Source organism: Cimex lectularius, unplaced genomic scaffold (genome assembly GCF_000648675.2).
Source record: "Cimex lectularius strain Harlan isolate CLEC.00 unplaced genomic scaffold, Clec_2.1 scaffold49, whole genome shotgun sequence".
In the NCBI taxonomy this organism is placed as follows: domain Eukaryota; kingdom Metazoa; phylum Arthropoda; class Insecta; order Hemiptera; family Cimicidae; genus Cimex; species Cimex lectularius.
Genome location: NW_019392644.1, coordinates 1,319,996 through 1,334,157, shown reverse-complemented (window position 1 = coordinate 1,334,157; position 14,162 = coordinate 1,319,996). Strand labels below are relative to the sequence as shown.

General features: G+C 42.9%; 1 protein-coding gene across 1 annotated transcript in view; it reads right to left on the bottom strand.

The window, feature by feature from the left end:
* LOC106670052 (microtubule-associated protein futsch) overlaps window positions 1-14,162 on the bottom strand; it is a 126,727-nt gene that overhangs the window by 6,500 nt on the left and 106,065 nt on the right. The window contains 4 exon segments of the mRNA XM_024230379.1: window positions 1,090-3,702; window positions 3,704-9,710; window positions 9,779-10,342; window positions 10,408-10,580. Coding sequence (XP_024086147.1) covers window positions 1,090-3,702; window positions 3,704-9,710; window positions 9,779-10,342; window positions 10,408-10,580 — 9,357 coding nt within the window.

Sequence of the window (14,162 nt, the reverse complement as noted above, 5' to 3'; positions counted from 1 at the left end):
CAAGATAACATATTGCCTCTTTTGGGAAAGTTTTAAATGTAATGTTAAAGCATCAAACTGAAATAAAAGTAGTGTAGTGGTTTAGTTTATAGGAAGAAAAATGGAACATTTTTAGCTTTCTTACTGTGTTCCTACAACCAAAATCCTTCACACGTGGTGAAGTAAAAAAGGTCAACCTCAACCTCAAGGAGCACGAGTGTGATCCAAAATTGTCAGCTTCCTCATAAGGCAAAATCTGGTTTTAGCACCATCTTCAACTGAACGATAGCTTTGCCTGGCAGGAAGTACTGCGCTTACTACCATTATCAATCATACCAACTACATCAGCAACATCCAAAAGCCTCCACCAACTGAAAATGTTTCCTCTTATTGTGCTTACAAGAAATCCTATCCACAGCCAACATTATTTCTGACCACCGATTTGGCATTCTTAATTACCACTTGATAATCCGCCAAATTCATCATTTTGTTGATTTTGGTCTCATCCCTAGAGCATAAGCAGTTTCAATTCGATCTGACACTAGTATCTACTGCTGAAACTCAAACCTTGTATACTATATCCTCTTAAAATCATACCTATTTGATCTTTTTTTCCATGTCACCTACTGAACCTCAACTTCTTCCATTTTGTTTTCTCTGCTGTTCCCAAGGTTGCATCTTAGATCCGTTACTTTTCAATGTATACACGGTAGACTTTCCTCAACACCTTTACCCTTTGCTGACGATACAGCAATCCTATCTGCAAGCCTAGCAGAACCCTCCAAGACCTCCCCTTTACAATAGAACCATGGTTCCGTAAATGGAGAATAAAATAAATAAAAACAATACACAATAGGTGTTTTTACACTGAAACACGAAATACTTCCCCTAGTTCATACAAAAAGTAAACCTGGAATCCACAAGACAACTAAATCACAGAAAAAAAAGTGCAGTGCGAGACGGCTAATGTTTATGTTAGTGGCTCACATTCACGGTTTTAACGTCCGAATTGTTTTTTTTTGTACCTATCCACTTATTGCATAAATTGTTCAGGCGTGGTTTAATAATAATAATTTTCAAAACTTTAGTTGGTTTGACCAATATACAGACCTGCAGTATTTAAGGCAAATTTGTTGTTTTCAGCGTTCATCTTCGCCACTTTTTTGGGTGTGGTCTTGGCGCTTCCTGACGTGTCCACTTCGACGTCGGTGTCCTCCCTGGGCGGTGGAGCGGGCGACGGTAACCCGAGGGGTTGTCCCCATTCTTTATAAGGATTCCAGTAGTTGAACTGCCTGCTGTTGAGGTCCGGCGGCGGAGGGAGGCCTAAAGGCTTGTCCCATTTCCCAATCGGGTCTTTAGGTTCACCTTTGCTTTTGGTATCCTCTTTTGTAGTCGTGGAAGTCGAAGATGCCGGCTCTGTTTGGCCTGCTGGTCCTGGTTTGCCGGTCGTACCAGAAATCGAAGTCGGTTCGGCCGTTCTTAAAGCGGAATCCCTGTCGAGAGTGAGTTCGTCGTCGAATTGCGAGATGTACATGGACGTGTACATTGGATCGGCTGGCGGTTTGACCGTCGGAGGGAAGTCGTCGTCTTCGGGCAGGGCGCCGTAAATCGAGCCCGTCATCATGGACTCTTTCGTGATGTCGTAGTCGAACTGCGGAGGCGACGGTATGTGGGAAGCGACGCTCATCGGCGAGCTCGGGATGTCTTCGTCGGAGTCGTGGCCCCCTTCGGCCGGACTCCACCCGTGAGTGATGGCGTGGGACAACTGCCCACTGCTTATATCGCTCCTCGGAGTGAATCTGCCGTCTTCTTTTTCGCTGGCAACGTCGGAGGGAGTAGCGCTTCTGGAAAACTCTTTTTTCAACGCAGTTATTGCACTGCTTACTAACACGGGCTCGCTGGATTGAGCAGCGCGACATTCTTGTTCATTTAGCATCGCTTTACCTTTCTTTAAAACGTCCTCTACTATTTCTGCCCCCTGTTCGACCACCTTTGCTTCAACTTTGGACGAGGCATCGGAAGGAACCGTATCACCACCGTAGAATTTAGTTTCCATACTGAGGAACTTGGTGGTAACGTCTTTGATGTCTTCGAGTGATTTAGCCTCTTCTCCTGGCTCTGTTACTTTCTCTTCTTTCTCAGTCTTAGAAACTTCGACGGCTGATTCTGTTTGTTTTGGATCTTTTGTATCAGTTTTTAATGCGGATGATACTTCGGATGTAATTTTTCCTATAGAATCTACAACGGATGCTTTCAATCCGCTAAAGAAACCTGAACTTTCTTTAACGACAGCTTCGACTTGTCCTTTCTTTTCGCCGATTTCTTCTTTTACAAGATTTTCTACTGCGGCTTTAACCTCTGTGGCTTCTTTTTTCAGAGATTCAACTTCGCTTGTGACGGCCTTTTCGACGTTCGATTCCAGTCGCTTCACTTCTTCTTCAACTTCAGATTTTTTATCTGAAATCTTTTCAGCCAGTTCATTCAACTTTTCTTCCCCTTTTTTCTCAAATGATTCAGAATATTTCTTGCCTTTGTCGATAACGGATTCAACTGTACTGTCCAGTGACGAGACTATTCTTTCTGCCGTTGTTAAAATATCAGTCACTTTACCCTCTTCCTTTCCACGCTCCAAATCTTTTTCGTTGATATTTACCTCGTCGATTAATTCTTGGGCGCTCTCGTTCAACGATGCTTCCAGTTCACTCATAATAATAGCGTCAGAAATTTTAGGCGAGTCGCTAGGCACTGGTGAAACTTGCTTAGTGCTGCCTTTGGAACTATCCTTTGCGTTTTCTTCCGACATATAACCATTTTCGATATCTTTGTTAGGTGAGGGAGAAAATTGCCTTGGCGAACTTTTATCACTTTCTTCTTTAACTTCTTTTAAATTTAGATTATTTTTCAGAACAGGGTCTGAGTCCGACGGGGCTGAAGAAACTTGACTGAGGTCGCTACCGGCCGATTTTTCTAAATGGCCCATAGATGGGGTCTCTATTGAGCCTTGAAGATTTTTAACAGCGGTTGCCTCAGATTTAAGACAGGGTGGTTCCACGCTATCCATAAATACCACCTCTTTTATCGATTCGACTGCTGTTTCAATTTTTGAATCAGCAAGATCCGCTTTTGAATCCATTTCTTTTGAAGGAGTTGGAGATGGCGTTTTTGACTCAACATTAGTAAGAGCTGGAGATGATCGTTTCGAATCTTCCTTTGTAGGTTGTGGAGTTGGAGGTTTTGATTCCTCTTTTGTCGGGAGTGGAGAAGGTGCTTTTGAATCTTCCTTTGTAGGAAGCGGAGTTGACGGTTTCGATTCTTCCTTTGTAAGAGTAGAAGATGAGGATTTTGATTCTTCTTTTGTCGGGAGTGGGGATGGCGCTTTCGAGTCATCTTTTGTAGGTAGCGGAGTTGAGGGTTTCGATTCCTCTTTTGTTGGGAGTGGCGTTGGCGGTTTAGACTCTTCCTTTGTGGGTAGTGGAGATGGGGTTTTTGATTCTTCCTTTGCAGGAAGAGGAGTTGACGGTTTCGATCCCTCCTTTGTAGGGAGGGGCGATGGCGCTTTCGAATCCTCCTTTGGAGGAAGAACAGTTGATGGTGTCGATTCTTCTTTTGTAGGAAGTGGACTTGATGGTTTCGATTCTTCCTTGGTAACAGGTGGAGATGGCGTCCTCAACTCTTCTTTTGCCGGGAGTGGAGATGCTGCTTTTGAGTCTTCTTTCGTAGGTAGCGGAGNGAGAGGGCGTTTTCGACTCTTCTTTGGTAAGAGTTGGTGATGGTGTTTCCGTTTCTTGTTTGGTAGGAAGAGGAGAAGGTGATTTAGAAAGAGCAGGCTCTTTGGTTTCGGTTAACATGGTTGGAGATGTAGTCGATGGTTTACTGTCTTCGGAGTCTTTCGACGGCCCGTTTTCCATGCCAGAATCTACCAGAGCTTCCATTTTTGAGACAGGCGATTGAGGAGATTGTGTTTCCTTTAATTCACCATTTAACGAATCCTTTGCTTCTTTCATCGAGAATGGAGATTCTGATTTGGAAACATCTATATCATCGGGTTTAGATGGAGCTGGTGATTCCGGTTTGGCATTTTTCAATTCGTCAGCGCTAGGAGTTGGCGATTGTGATGCTTCCTTTGATTCTTCAGTTTTCGAAGATGGAGGAGGTACCTCTTCTTTTGAAACGGATTCTGATTTGCCCTTCAACTCGTCTGTTTCGGTTGGCGAGCCTGGTTTTGATGTCAGTTTAGATTCTTCAGTTTTAGCCGAAACTGGTGACTCTGATTTTTCAGACGTGAAGTCACTTGGCTTAGAAAGGACTGGAGATTCCGGTTTTGAAGGAACTGGTGATTCTTTGCTTGGAGTCGGTGATATCGATTTAGTGTCAGTTGTTCCGTCTAATTTTTGTGGAGGAGGCGAAGGAGTTTTCGATTTCGACAATTCTTTTTCCCCGTCTAATTTCGAAGAGCTGTCTTCCATGAAATGGGGAGATGGTGTTTTACTGCCAGTTTTTTCTCTATCGTCTTTCTTTTCTGGCTCAGGAGAAGAAGATACAGTTTCACTTTTGGGAGGAACTGTTGCAGTTCCTTCAGTTGATTCTTTCTCTTTTTCATTTTGAAGAACGGTCGGCGATGGAGATTTCGATAATTTTGTTTCTGCGGGTTCTGCAGCAGGGGTTGTCTTATCTTTTGGTTCATCTTCGGCTGCAGTTTCTTTATCATGTGGTTTTAGTGGTACAGGAGATTCTTTAGATTCATCAGATGTCTTTTCATCTTTTGTACTTTCTACTGGTTGTAATGGCTGAGTTTCAAGACTAGTGCTTAGTACTGCTTCTTTTTTGGCGTCATCCAACTTTGGAGGGACTGGTGAAACTTTTTCGACAGCAACCAAAGGTTCTGGCGATAAAACCTTGGGAGTTACTTCTTTTTGGTCGGTTTGGGACGGGACTGGAGATGCCGTTTTAACATCTGTTAATTTTTCAATGCCCGGTAACGAAGATGTGTCGAATGTTTTGTCTTTTTTGATTTCGGGGGATAGTCGTTCGGGCGTGGGAGGCTTATGCGAATCCTGCTGAGGTGATGGTTGTCGCGGCGTCGCTCTGGAAGCTTCTGCTTCTTCGGTTTTCTCGCTTTCTTTTGATTCTTGCAAGGGCGTCGGAGAAACTTGTGCAGGTGTGCCAGAACCTGACGCTTTATCTTCTTCTTTGATACCGTTGACTTTCGGTTCTGATGGAGTAGGTGTTTTTGACTTAACATCAGCCCCTGCTTCGGGCTTAGACGAATCCTCCTTTAATTTTTCTTTTGAATCGTCAGGTTTTTCAGGTTCATCTTTGTTTTTATCATCTCGCGGAGGAAGAGGGAAAGCTTCAATGACTGGCCCCTTCTTTACTTCAATTTCTTCTTCCACAGAAGATTTTCTCGATCCTTGAGCAGAATCATGTTTGAACTCGGCTTCGAGTTTCATAGGCGGTGATGCAGCTGATTCTAACTCTTTTTTTAAAGTCTCTTTGTCATCAAATTTATCAGCGTCTAGAGTTATCTTGTGTTCAGCTGGTATCGGAGACACTTCCCTTGATGTCTCAGATTTTGTATCCACGAGGGAAACGAGTGAATCTTTCTTGTAAATATCTGCCGGGGAGTCTTCAGAAATATCGAAGTGGCTGTCATCTTCTTTTTTAAGATGGGTGGGGGATTCTTTAGGCGATGGGGTTTTCTTCGATTCCAAAGCTTCGATTTTAGCTTTGTCTACTTCTCCGTTAAGATGGGGACTTAACTGCGGAGAACGCGTTTTGACGGCTGGAGAAACAGACGTCAATTCAGGTTCCTTCTTTGTAGGCGATGTGGAAACCGATTCTTTGACGGAAAGAGCCGGTGAAAGTGCAGTGGGGCTCGTTCCTTTCGACTCATCATGTTTGTCCGACATTTCAGTAACTTCTCCTAATGAGCTCTTTTTCGAATCGGGTTTCGGAGAGGTCGGCGACGCTTTTGGCGAAGCGGGTTTCGGGCTGATTAAGTCCTTGGGTTCACCAATCCAAGTATCCACCTTGGGCGGTTCAATGATTGTCCCTGGTAGAGATTCTTTAATGATAGACGCCTCGATATCAGAAATGATACCATCGTTGTTCTGCATTATCTCGAATACTTCTTTATCTGGGAGGGTTATATCATCGTCTTTTAATAGCGACGCGGTCGATGCCTTCCTTAACATTTCAGCTTCTAAATCTTTGACATCATCAATAACAACATCAGCTTCTTTATAGACTTTTTCTTCTAATGCTTTACCACATACGGTGTCTTTTTCTTCAGCTTGACTTTCTGCAGTTTCATCTGGGCTGATATATTTCACTGGAGTCTGTTCTGGCTTATCACCTTGCTTTTCAGGTCCATCTTTCTTTTCCGAGTCTAGAAACTTTTCTTCGACTTTTTCAAGCTCATCAGATGCAGATTTTTCTTCATGTTGCTCAATTTTGTCTTCTTTGGGCAATTCCTTTGATTGTTCGCCATCAGTAAGCGTTTCTTCTGGTTTGCTTTCGTCTTCTTTTTCCACTTCAGTGTCTTTTGCATCTATCACTGTTTCTGTGGCCGTAGTGAGATCTTCGGTTTTTTTAATTTCCGCTGAAACATCTTCAGCTTTCTCAACTACAGATTCTTCTTTAACGCCATCTTCTGGCGTTGGAGGCACTTCCGGTTGATCAGGTTTTTGGATTGGTGACTTTCCTTTTTCTACCTTTTCGTCAGCAACATCTTTCGAATCTTCTACATCTTTCTCGACTTCTTCTTCTTTTTCTTGTTCTTTACTACTAATTTTTATTACATCTTGGTCCTTGGTTTCTTTATCTTTTGTATCGGAAACTTTTTCTATTTCTGTGACATCAGGTTTCAACTTGTCAATATCAATTTTTTCTTCGTCAATTTTCTGTTCTTGTAAGTCTTCAATTTCTGCGGATTCTTTTGTGACGTCCAATTTACTCTCAGTGTTCAACTTTTCTTCTTTTGATTCTACTTTTTCACTTTCTGTCTCTTTCGTATCAGATATGATTTTTTCTTCGGTAAGTTCTTGCTTTTCTTTTTCAGTTTCTTTGTCTTTGTCTTCCTCGAGTTCTTCACCGTCATCATCTAGAAGGGTAGCTTCGTATTTTAATATGTCTTTTGGTAGTTTTGTTGCGGTTGCAATTTCGACTTCTTCATCCTCTTGTTTCTCCATTTGTTGTTCTTCTTTTTCCGGTTTTGTGTCTTCGTCTTTTTCTTTAATATCTAGATCCCCTTTAATTTTTGCCTCAGCAATTTCCCCTTCTTCTCGTTCTTCCGGTTCTTCTTTCACAATCTCCTCTTTAAGAACTTCCGTAGTTTCTTGTTTTTCTTTATCTAACTTCGCTTCGTCTTCTGAACCTTCAGGTAGAGACGATTTTCGTTCAACTTCAAGACTGGGTGCATCTAGCGTTTTGTGAACGACTTCGTTTACTTCGAGTTTTTCTTCAGGTTGATCCTTGGAAACTGATTCTTTCGTCGTATCAGCTTCAAGCGGAGTACTCGTATCAAAATCTTCTTTTAGATCTTTGCTTTTATCTTCTTTTTCAAATCCATCTTTAATAAATTTAAGCTCTTCGGCTTCCATGCCCGCTTCGAGTTTGTCGCGTTTTGCGCTTTGAGTTTCAAGATCTTCCCGACTTTCTGACATTTCTTTGGCCGCAGCGTCGCTTCCTTCGTAAAATCCACCGTCCGCTTCTTCGTGGACTGGCAAATCCGCCACTTCGTCGGGTGTTTTAACGATATCTTTCAATAACTGGGCTCTCTGATCGAATGTCACTCCAGACGACACCATCGGAACCTCCGGTAAGCTCATTGGCTCGGGCTTGGGAACGGCCGAGCTTTCTTTTTCTTTTGTGTCTTCTTTTATATGTTTCTCTTCTACACCTTCTTTTACATCGTCCAAAGGTATTCTTTCGTCTTCCGGCAAGGTGGGTGCGGTCGTCGTCTGTCCTGATTCGACAGTCGTTGAAAATTTTTCATCCGGCTGACTCTCATCAGCTTGGATCCTTAGCTCAACCATTTCGTTCGATTTTTCCTTTCCTTCTTTATCTTTCGGTGGCGTGAGTTTTTCAGAAGGAAGATCTTTAATACCGACGGACGTTTCTTGAGATTCAGTTTTAGCCGTTTCGACTTTAGATTTGGACGTATCCCCTCCTGCTGACTTCTGTACATCTAAAAGCTCATCTTTGGACTTGAGTTTTGCATCGGTCTCAAGGGCGGCAGGTTCAGGCTCTTTTGCCTTTTCACCATCTTCTTCGACGACCTGCAGACTCTCCACCGGCTGTATGATGTCAATCTCAACCTTTTCTACTATTAAAATGTCTTCTTCTTCCTCCTTGGAGGAAAGTGTCGAAGGTTTATCATCTTTCTCTTCAGCCGGGAGTTCTGCGGGGCTTTCTTCCTTTTCCGCGACATCTTTTGGTTTCTCAGCATCTGCTGTTGACGGCGTGGACACCGCAGAATCGGTTGGTGCTTCTTTATCAGATTTCGCCGCTTTCTTCACCTCGGGTTTTTTCGAAAGTGGCCTCGAAACCTTTACTGGTGAAGAAGGTTTAGCCGCTTTGCTCGGCGAAGAAGTCTTTCGAGGAACGCTGGGTTTTTCGGTTTTCTTCTGTTCTTCTTTCTTTGCAGGTGGCTTCTGCGATCTCGACAACTCTCGACTCTTCTGTTCTAAAACTTTTCTGTTGTTAGCTTCTTTGGCACTTTTCGCTGGTGTCGCTGATGGTGATGGTTTCGACCTCATGGAAGATCTCGGTTTCGCTTCCGTTTTAGGTGCAGTTTCGGTCAGTTTGTTTTCCGCTACTTTTTTGGGCGTAGTCGGTGACGATTTAATCGTTTCGCTTTTCTTCTCCGTGGCCTTCTTTTCAGTGACGGGTTTCTTTTCAGCTGTCGGTTTTTGAATTAACTTTTTCGGTTTCTCTTTCGGTTTTTCTAATTTTTGCACAGCCTCAGTTTGTTTAATTGTATCATTCTTAACAGTCTCTGGTTTCATTTCTACATCAGTCTTTATTTTATCCTTCGGTTTATCAACCTGTTTCGGTTTCGAAGTTTTAGCCGGTTGTGATTTCTGTATTTTGTCAGCAGTAGAACTGACTTTCACAACCGGTTTCACAGCCTCCACACCCTTTCCTTTCATTTCGTTTTCCGGAATTTTGTCTATTATCGCCGGCGCTTTTGTCCTACTCGCACTTCTTATATTGAGACCGACCGAAGAAGGAGAAGGCGACAGCGTCTTAGCCGAACAGACGGCGTGTTTCATAAATTCTAAATTTTTTAACCTATCCAGTCCTTCGAATATTTTGTGTTGAGGAGTACTTCCCGGGAACAAAATACGAGTGATGTTGTCCTCAGGATTTGCCGGCTGCCACACCAAAAGAGCACAAATCGAAGTTCTATTGCACAGCGGGAAGTTGAACTCACCACCTCTACGGTTGTGGCTACAAAATATTTTCGAGTCCACTGTATTCCACTTTACCATGAAGTCCCTGACTTCCCTCGAGTCTTTCGAAGGGCTCAGAACGTACATGTCCAACTTTCCGTGACCGACTTTGTGGTAAAGGTTGATTGGATCCATGGACGACTCTCTGTAGCACGATTGAGGCTTCAGCTGAAGATGTCTCAGGTTGGCAACCATCTCCTGTCCGTATTCGATCAGGTTGATCACGAGAGGGTCTTTATCCTTATCTCCATCCGGTGAAAGAGGATGCTTTCTCTCCTGAAACAGAGTGCACGAGTTAGACATTTAATTACCACACATAAAGTGTAAGTAAAAGTTAAACTAACTTGAATATTGCAGAAGAAATGGCCTATTTGAGGGTAGACTTGTTCCATTTTCTTTCGTTGAAGCAACGACGAGAGGCCTAAGATGTTTCCGTTGTTGATCCTCGTCATCAGCACCGCGTCGAGTCTATCGAGGTGCCTGGTGAAGTCCCAGAAACACGATTTTCTCGCGAACCCGCCGTCGACAAGCATGTTGAATCCGTTGATGCCGAAGAGAGCGGCGTCACCCTGTCCACCGGGGAACACGTATAGCGTCGGGTGGCTGAACCTGATGTTGCCCACGACCTCCGAGGATTCTAGCAGTTCTTCCAGGTTGCCCGAGACGACATACTGCTTCAAGTAGTTCACGAATCCGTGGATCGACTTGGTCGCAGTCATCTTGTCGTTGGGGTTTAGTCTGACCCGGCTCACTTTCGAAAACGGGTCCTTCGCCTTCAGGTTGTTCCAGTCTCCTTCCTGGCAACAGTGGACATCGACTGTCACCGTGTTTTCGTACGCCCTCAGCACCCGCTGAACCTCGTGTTCTTGATACATTAAAGCGAAATCGGCAAAAGAATACGTCCCATCCTAAAACGGAAATGGTTCATAACACGCACATCTTAAAAAAAAAAATTTAATATTATAAAAACAACCTGAAGCATCCAGGCACCATTTCCTGCACATGTATACCCAGCATGGATTATATGCCTATGTCTTGTGAAACTTGAAAGTAAATTTCGCATACATTGTACTAATGTGTTTAATTGAGGGAAAATCAATACTTCTGTTACTAAATTCTCGCTTGCGAACTGTATCAGACGTTCACCTAAAAAACAAAAACACCATTTTTAAATTATTTATTACTTACTGAACATGGCGTGACTATGGAGTAAACATTCATAACTTAAAAATAAATTGGTTGGGATTTTTTGCTTATTTTTATGTCTGATATCATCACATTTTTACAATGTGTCTGTCAAATGCAGTTCGGCATTTCGCCATCTTCAGTGTTGGGGTCTGTTTGATTTCTATTAAGAGTTCTTTTATATGGTCTTGAGAGGAGGAGGCGTGTTTCCGTGCTATCTTTTGTCTGGGTTTTTGATGGATTAGGTCTGAAATTTTTCAGTTGTTACGGTCGGACTTCCTTTGGCCGTTTTTTCTTTTTTGTGGGGTATCATGATTGAACAATATTTTAGAAAGAGGGAAACGGCATGAAATTCAAGAGGCGACGGTTGGAATCGAACCTACGACCGTGGGATCTAAGAGTCGTGGGCCTGACACTAGCCACTCTGCTACAACGTTCTTTCTGGTGTTCTTGAGATTAATCACCAGCTAGATTTTCTGTTGTCGTCCTTAAACGATTTTAATGTTTTTTAAACCTTTTATTTTATTTTTCTGACAGTCCCATGTATTTCTATACACATTGGGGTAGTTTTCCCTAACTAGCCTTAACGCGTTCACATTTTTTCCAAATGTTTTCTTTTCATAGTTTCCTTTTGTGTTTGTAGTCTTCAGTGTTGTTTTTTCCTTTGTTAGTTTGTACATTTATTTCCCTATGTTTGTGGTTGTGGTCTATTTAATGTGTTTCATCCATTACTGTGTGCTATGATTTTAACAATTATTGGGGGCACATCGTCGACGGATCTGTTTTACCATGATAACTAGTTTGGTTCATTCGTCTGTATGTTGAATAGTTGTGCGTATTCGTTTATTTGGTTTACGCTCATTGTTCCCTTTAATCAATAGATATTGGTTTGTTGTGTCAAATGATATTTGGTGGTATTTTTGACAGTGTGTTTTGCAAATGCGGAGGCCAGTTAATAGTGTTTATGACTAGTTTTATTTATGTATTTTGTAAGTGCTGTGAGATTTGGTTGTAGTTCACTAGTTTTCGTGGTCCGCTTGACCAATTAATATCTTTCAAATAATTAAGGTTTTTAGTTGAGATAAAAAAATCAGTGTCACGAGCGGGATTCGAAGCCACGACCTTCGGCTTGATACGCCGCTACTCTATCACTTGAGCTATCGTGACTTCGATCCACTCGGGCACTAACTTCCCATCTCAACCCAACCTTTTGAACTTTCCCTCCTTTTTGCCATTTTTGTTTGGTTGTAGATTGATGTTAGTGTGATGGTATTTTTTGGATTTGTCATCAGTGGTTCTTGGATGTTTTTCGGGAATTTATTTATTTGGTGTTTTTACAATTAAAGTTGTTTATAAATAAAATTTGTCAATGTAGTCTGATTTTAAATATGACGGTTGTTGTTAGCCTGTGAGTCGTTGAACATATGTTGAAATCGACACTGGGTCGCTTAATGGGTTTTTGATGTTTCTCAAACGCTTTTGGCATTGCGCCATCTTCAGTGAGGAACTGTTTCATTGTCTGTCTTTGCCATGGGGTCGGCCGGCATTCTCTAGAGGCGTGATCCGTCCTAGGGTGTCAATTATTTTATATTTTTCTTTGTATAGTGTTAGTTTTTTAATGTTGTCTTCTTTGATACTTTTGCGGTTTTTGTTACGTTGTGTTTTTAATAGTGTGAAAATGATTTTTTTTTTACCATGGAGTGGTTTTATATTTTTAAGCTCTTCAGTAAGAAGTGGCCACAGGGGAGCATCCTATAAATCCTCAATTAAGCTTAATAAGCAGTCTACGCCTGAGGGGACCGGTAAAATGACAATTGACATGGCATTCATCAATGGAAGATCTGGGGCGAGATCGGATCTCAGCGCCCCTGAAATTGAGTTTCTTCAATTGAAGAACACCAACAACGGGTGCTCAATTCACAGGTTGCGAGCTCCCAAAAATTGGAGCCAAGAAGTACTAAGTACTGTATAGAGCTGCAGTACTCAGGAATACTCCTCCAGGTGGCAACAAGGTTATGCTAGTTGTGAGTATGTTTCTTTTTAGTGTTACCTGTGTTATTTTTAATCCTAAGTGCTGTTTTTATTTCAAGTGGTTTTTGTTTGTTTTAACGGTTTTTGAAGGTAAAACGATTTTTTAAAATCCTTTCCTGCACTACGACTATATAGTTCTACTGTACAATCCCTTTCAATTATAACTATACCTTGGATAGTGCACTTTGTCCTACAAGGACCTTTGTGTGAGAAATGTCTTACCGAAGTGGATGTACCGTAACCGGGCTAATGCTTCGCATTCACAATGTGACGATGTCTCTGGTTCCTCCTGGCAGAGTCTTTGCCTGCCCATTTTCTTTAGGTAGTAGTTAAGAGGGCAGTGGTCTGTATAGAGGTCAATTTTCAAATCTTGCCTGCTGAGAAAGAATTTCTTAAGTTGCCTAATACTCGGCACTTTTGTCCAGTGCTAGAGTTTTTCCATTTTTCCAACTCAAACTTAAGCGCACACTCCCGGTCCACCTAGTTGTGGTTCTGATCTATAAGGGCAACCCCTTATTTGACTAGTTGTTCAGCTTGTTAATTTCCTTCCATGCCTTCATGTCCGGGAACCCACTGAATCCACTTTAATTTAATCTTTTTGCTTGCCTAATCATGAAGCAATTTAGGCACACATTTGGTACCTTTATGGCCGTCCGCCTGTCTGAGACTATGTGCATCTGTACACAATTCATATTTTTCTTTATCGATTCCTGTGCACAAACTGTTTTTTACAGACATTCAGTTGTTGGTGAGAACTATAATTACCCCAAGGGCCCGCGCCGACCGACCCGGGCCACTTTCAAAGGGTACCCCGTACACCGCTACATTCGAGTTTACACTTAATTTCGGTAGCATTTGGGGGATTGTGTTCCCGAGTACTCATCGCCAACAAGACAAGAGGATCTTTAGCGTCCGCACCTAGCCTATTCGGCCTTATCGGACGTTTTGATTCTCAAGATGAGAGCTGACGCACGGTGTTACCACCGCAGCATTGGTGTAGAGGTTTCCCAGCCCCTAATGGCCAGTACAACCACGCGCTCCGCTTGTCCACTCCGAATCGGGTCCGAATGGTCGCGCACGCATTGTGCATCGGGTCGTATGCCGCACGCGAGGGGCTAACAGGCCGAAATACATCTGCCCGTCCCCCCCCCTCCGCGTACTCCCTAAATAGAGAAGGCCACTCTATCTCTCTGAGTATAGAGGCTCCCCCAGCGTAGCAACTTCCGGGAATGCCCCGGCAGGGGTTTAGTTTAAAGTGGAATGGCTAACCACCCCGTAGATGAGCACCGCCTACGGTAAAGTCTCTTATCGAGCTCAGCCTACACCTGTCACGCGCATTCGAGGGACGCCATAGGCTCAGCCTAGGTGGTCCGATCCTTCGCTTCCCCGAGGGTACCACGCCGGTCATACGCACAAAAATGCAAAGCATACTCGAGTCCAAGACACCGACTCACTACCCGCTTCCATTCGCTTACTTACGCATTCGAGGGACTATAGCATGATCATTATGTC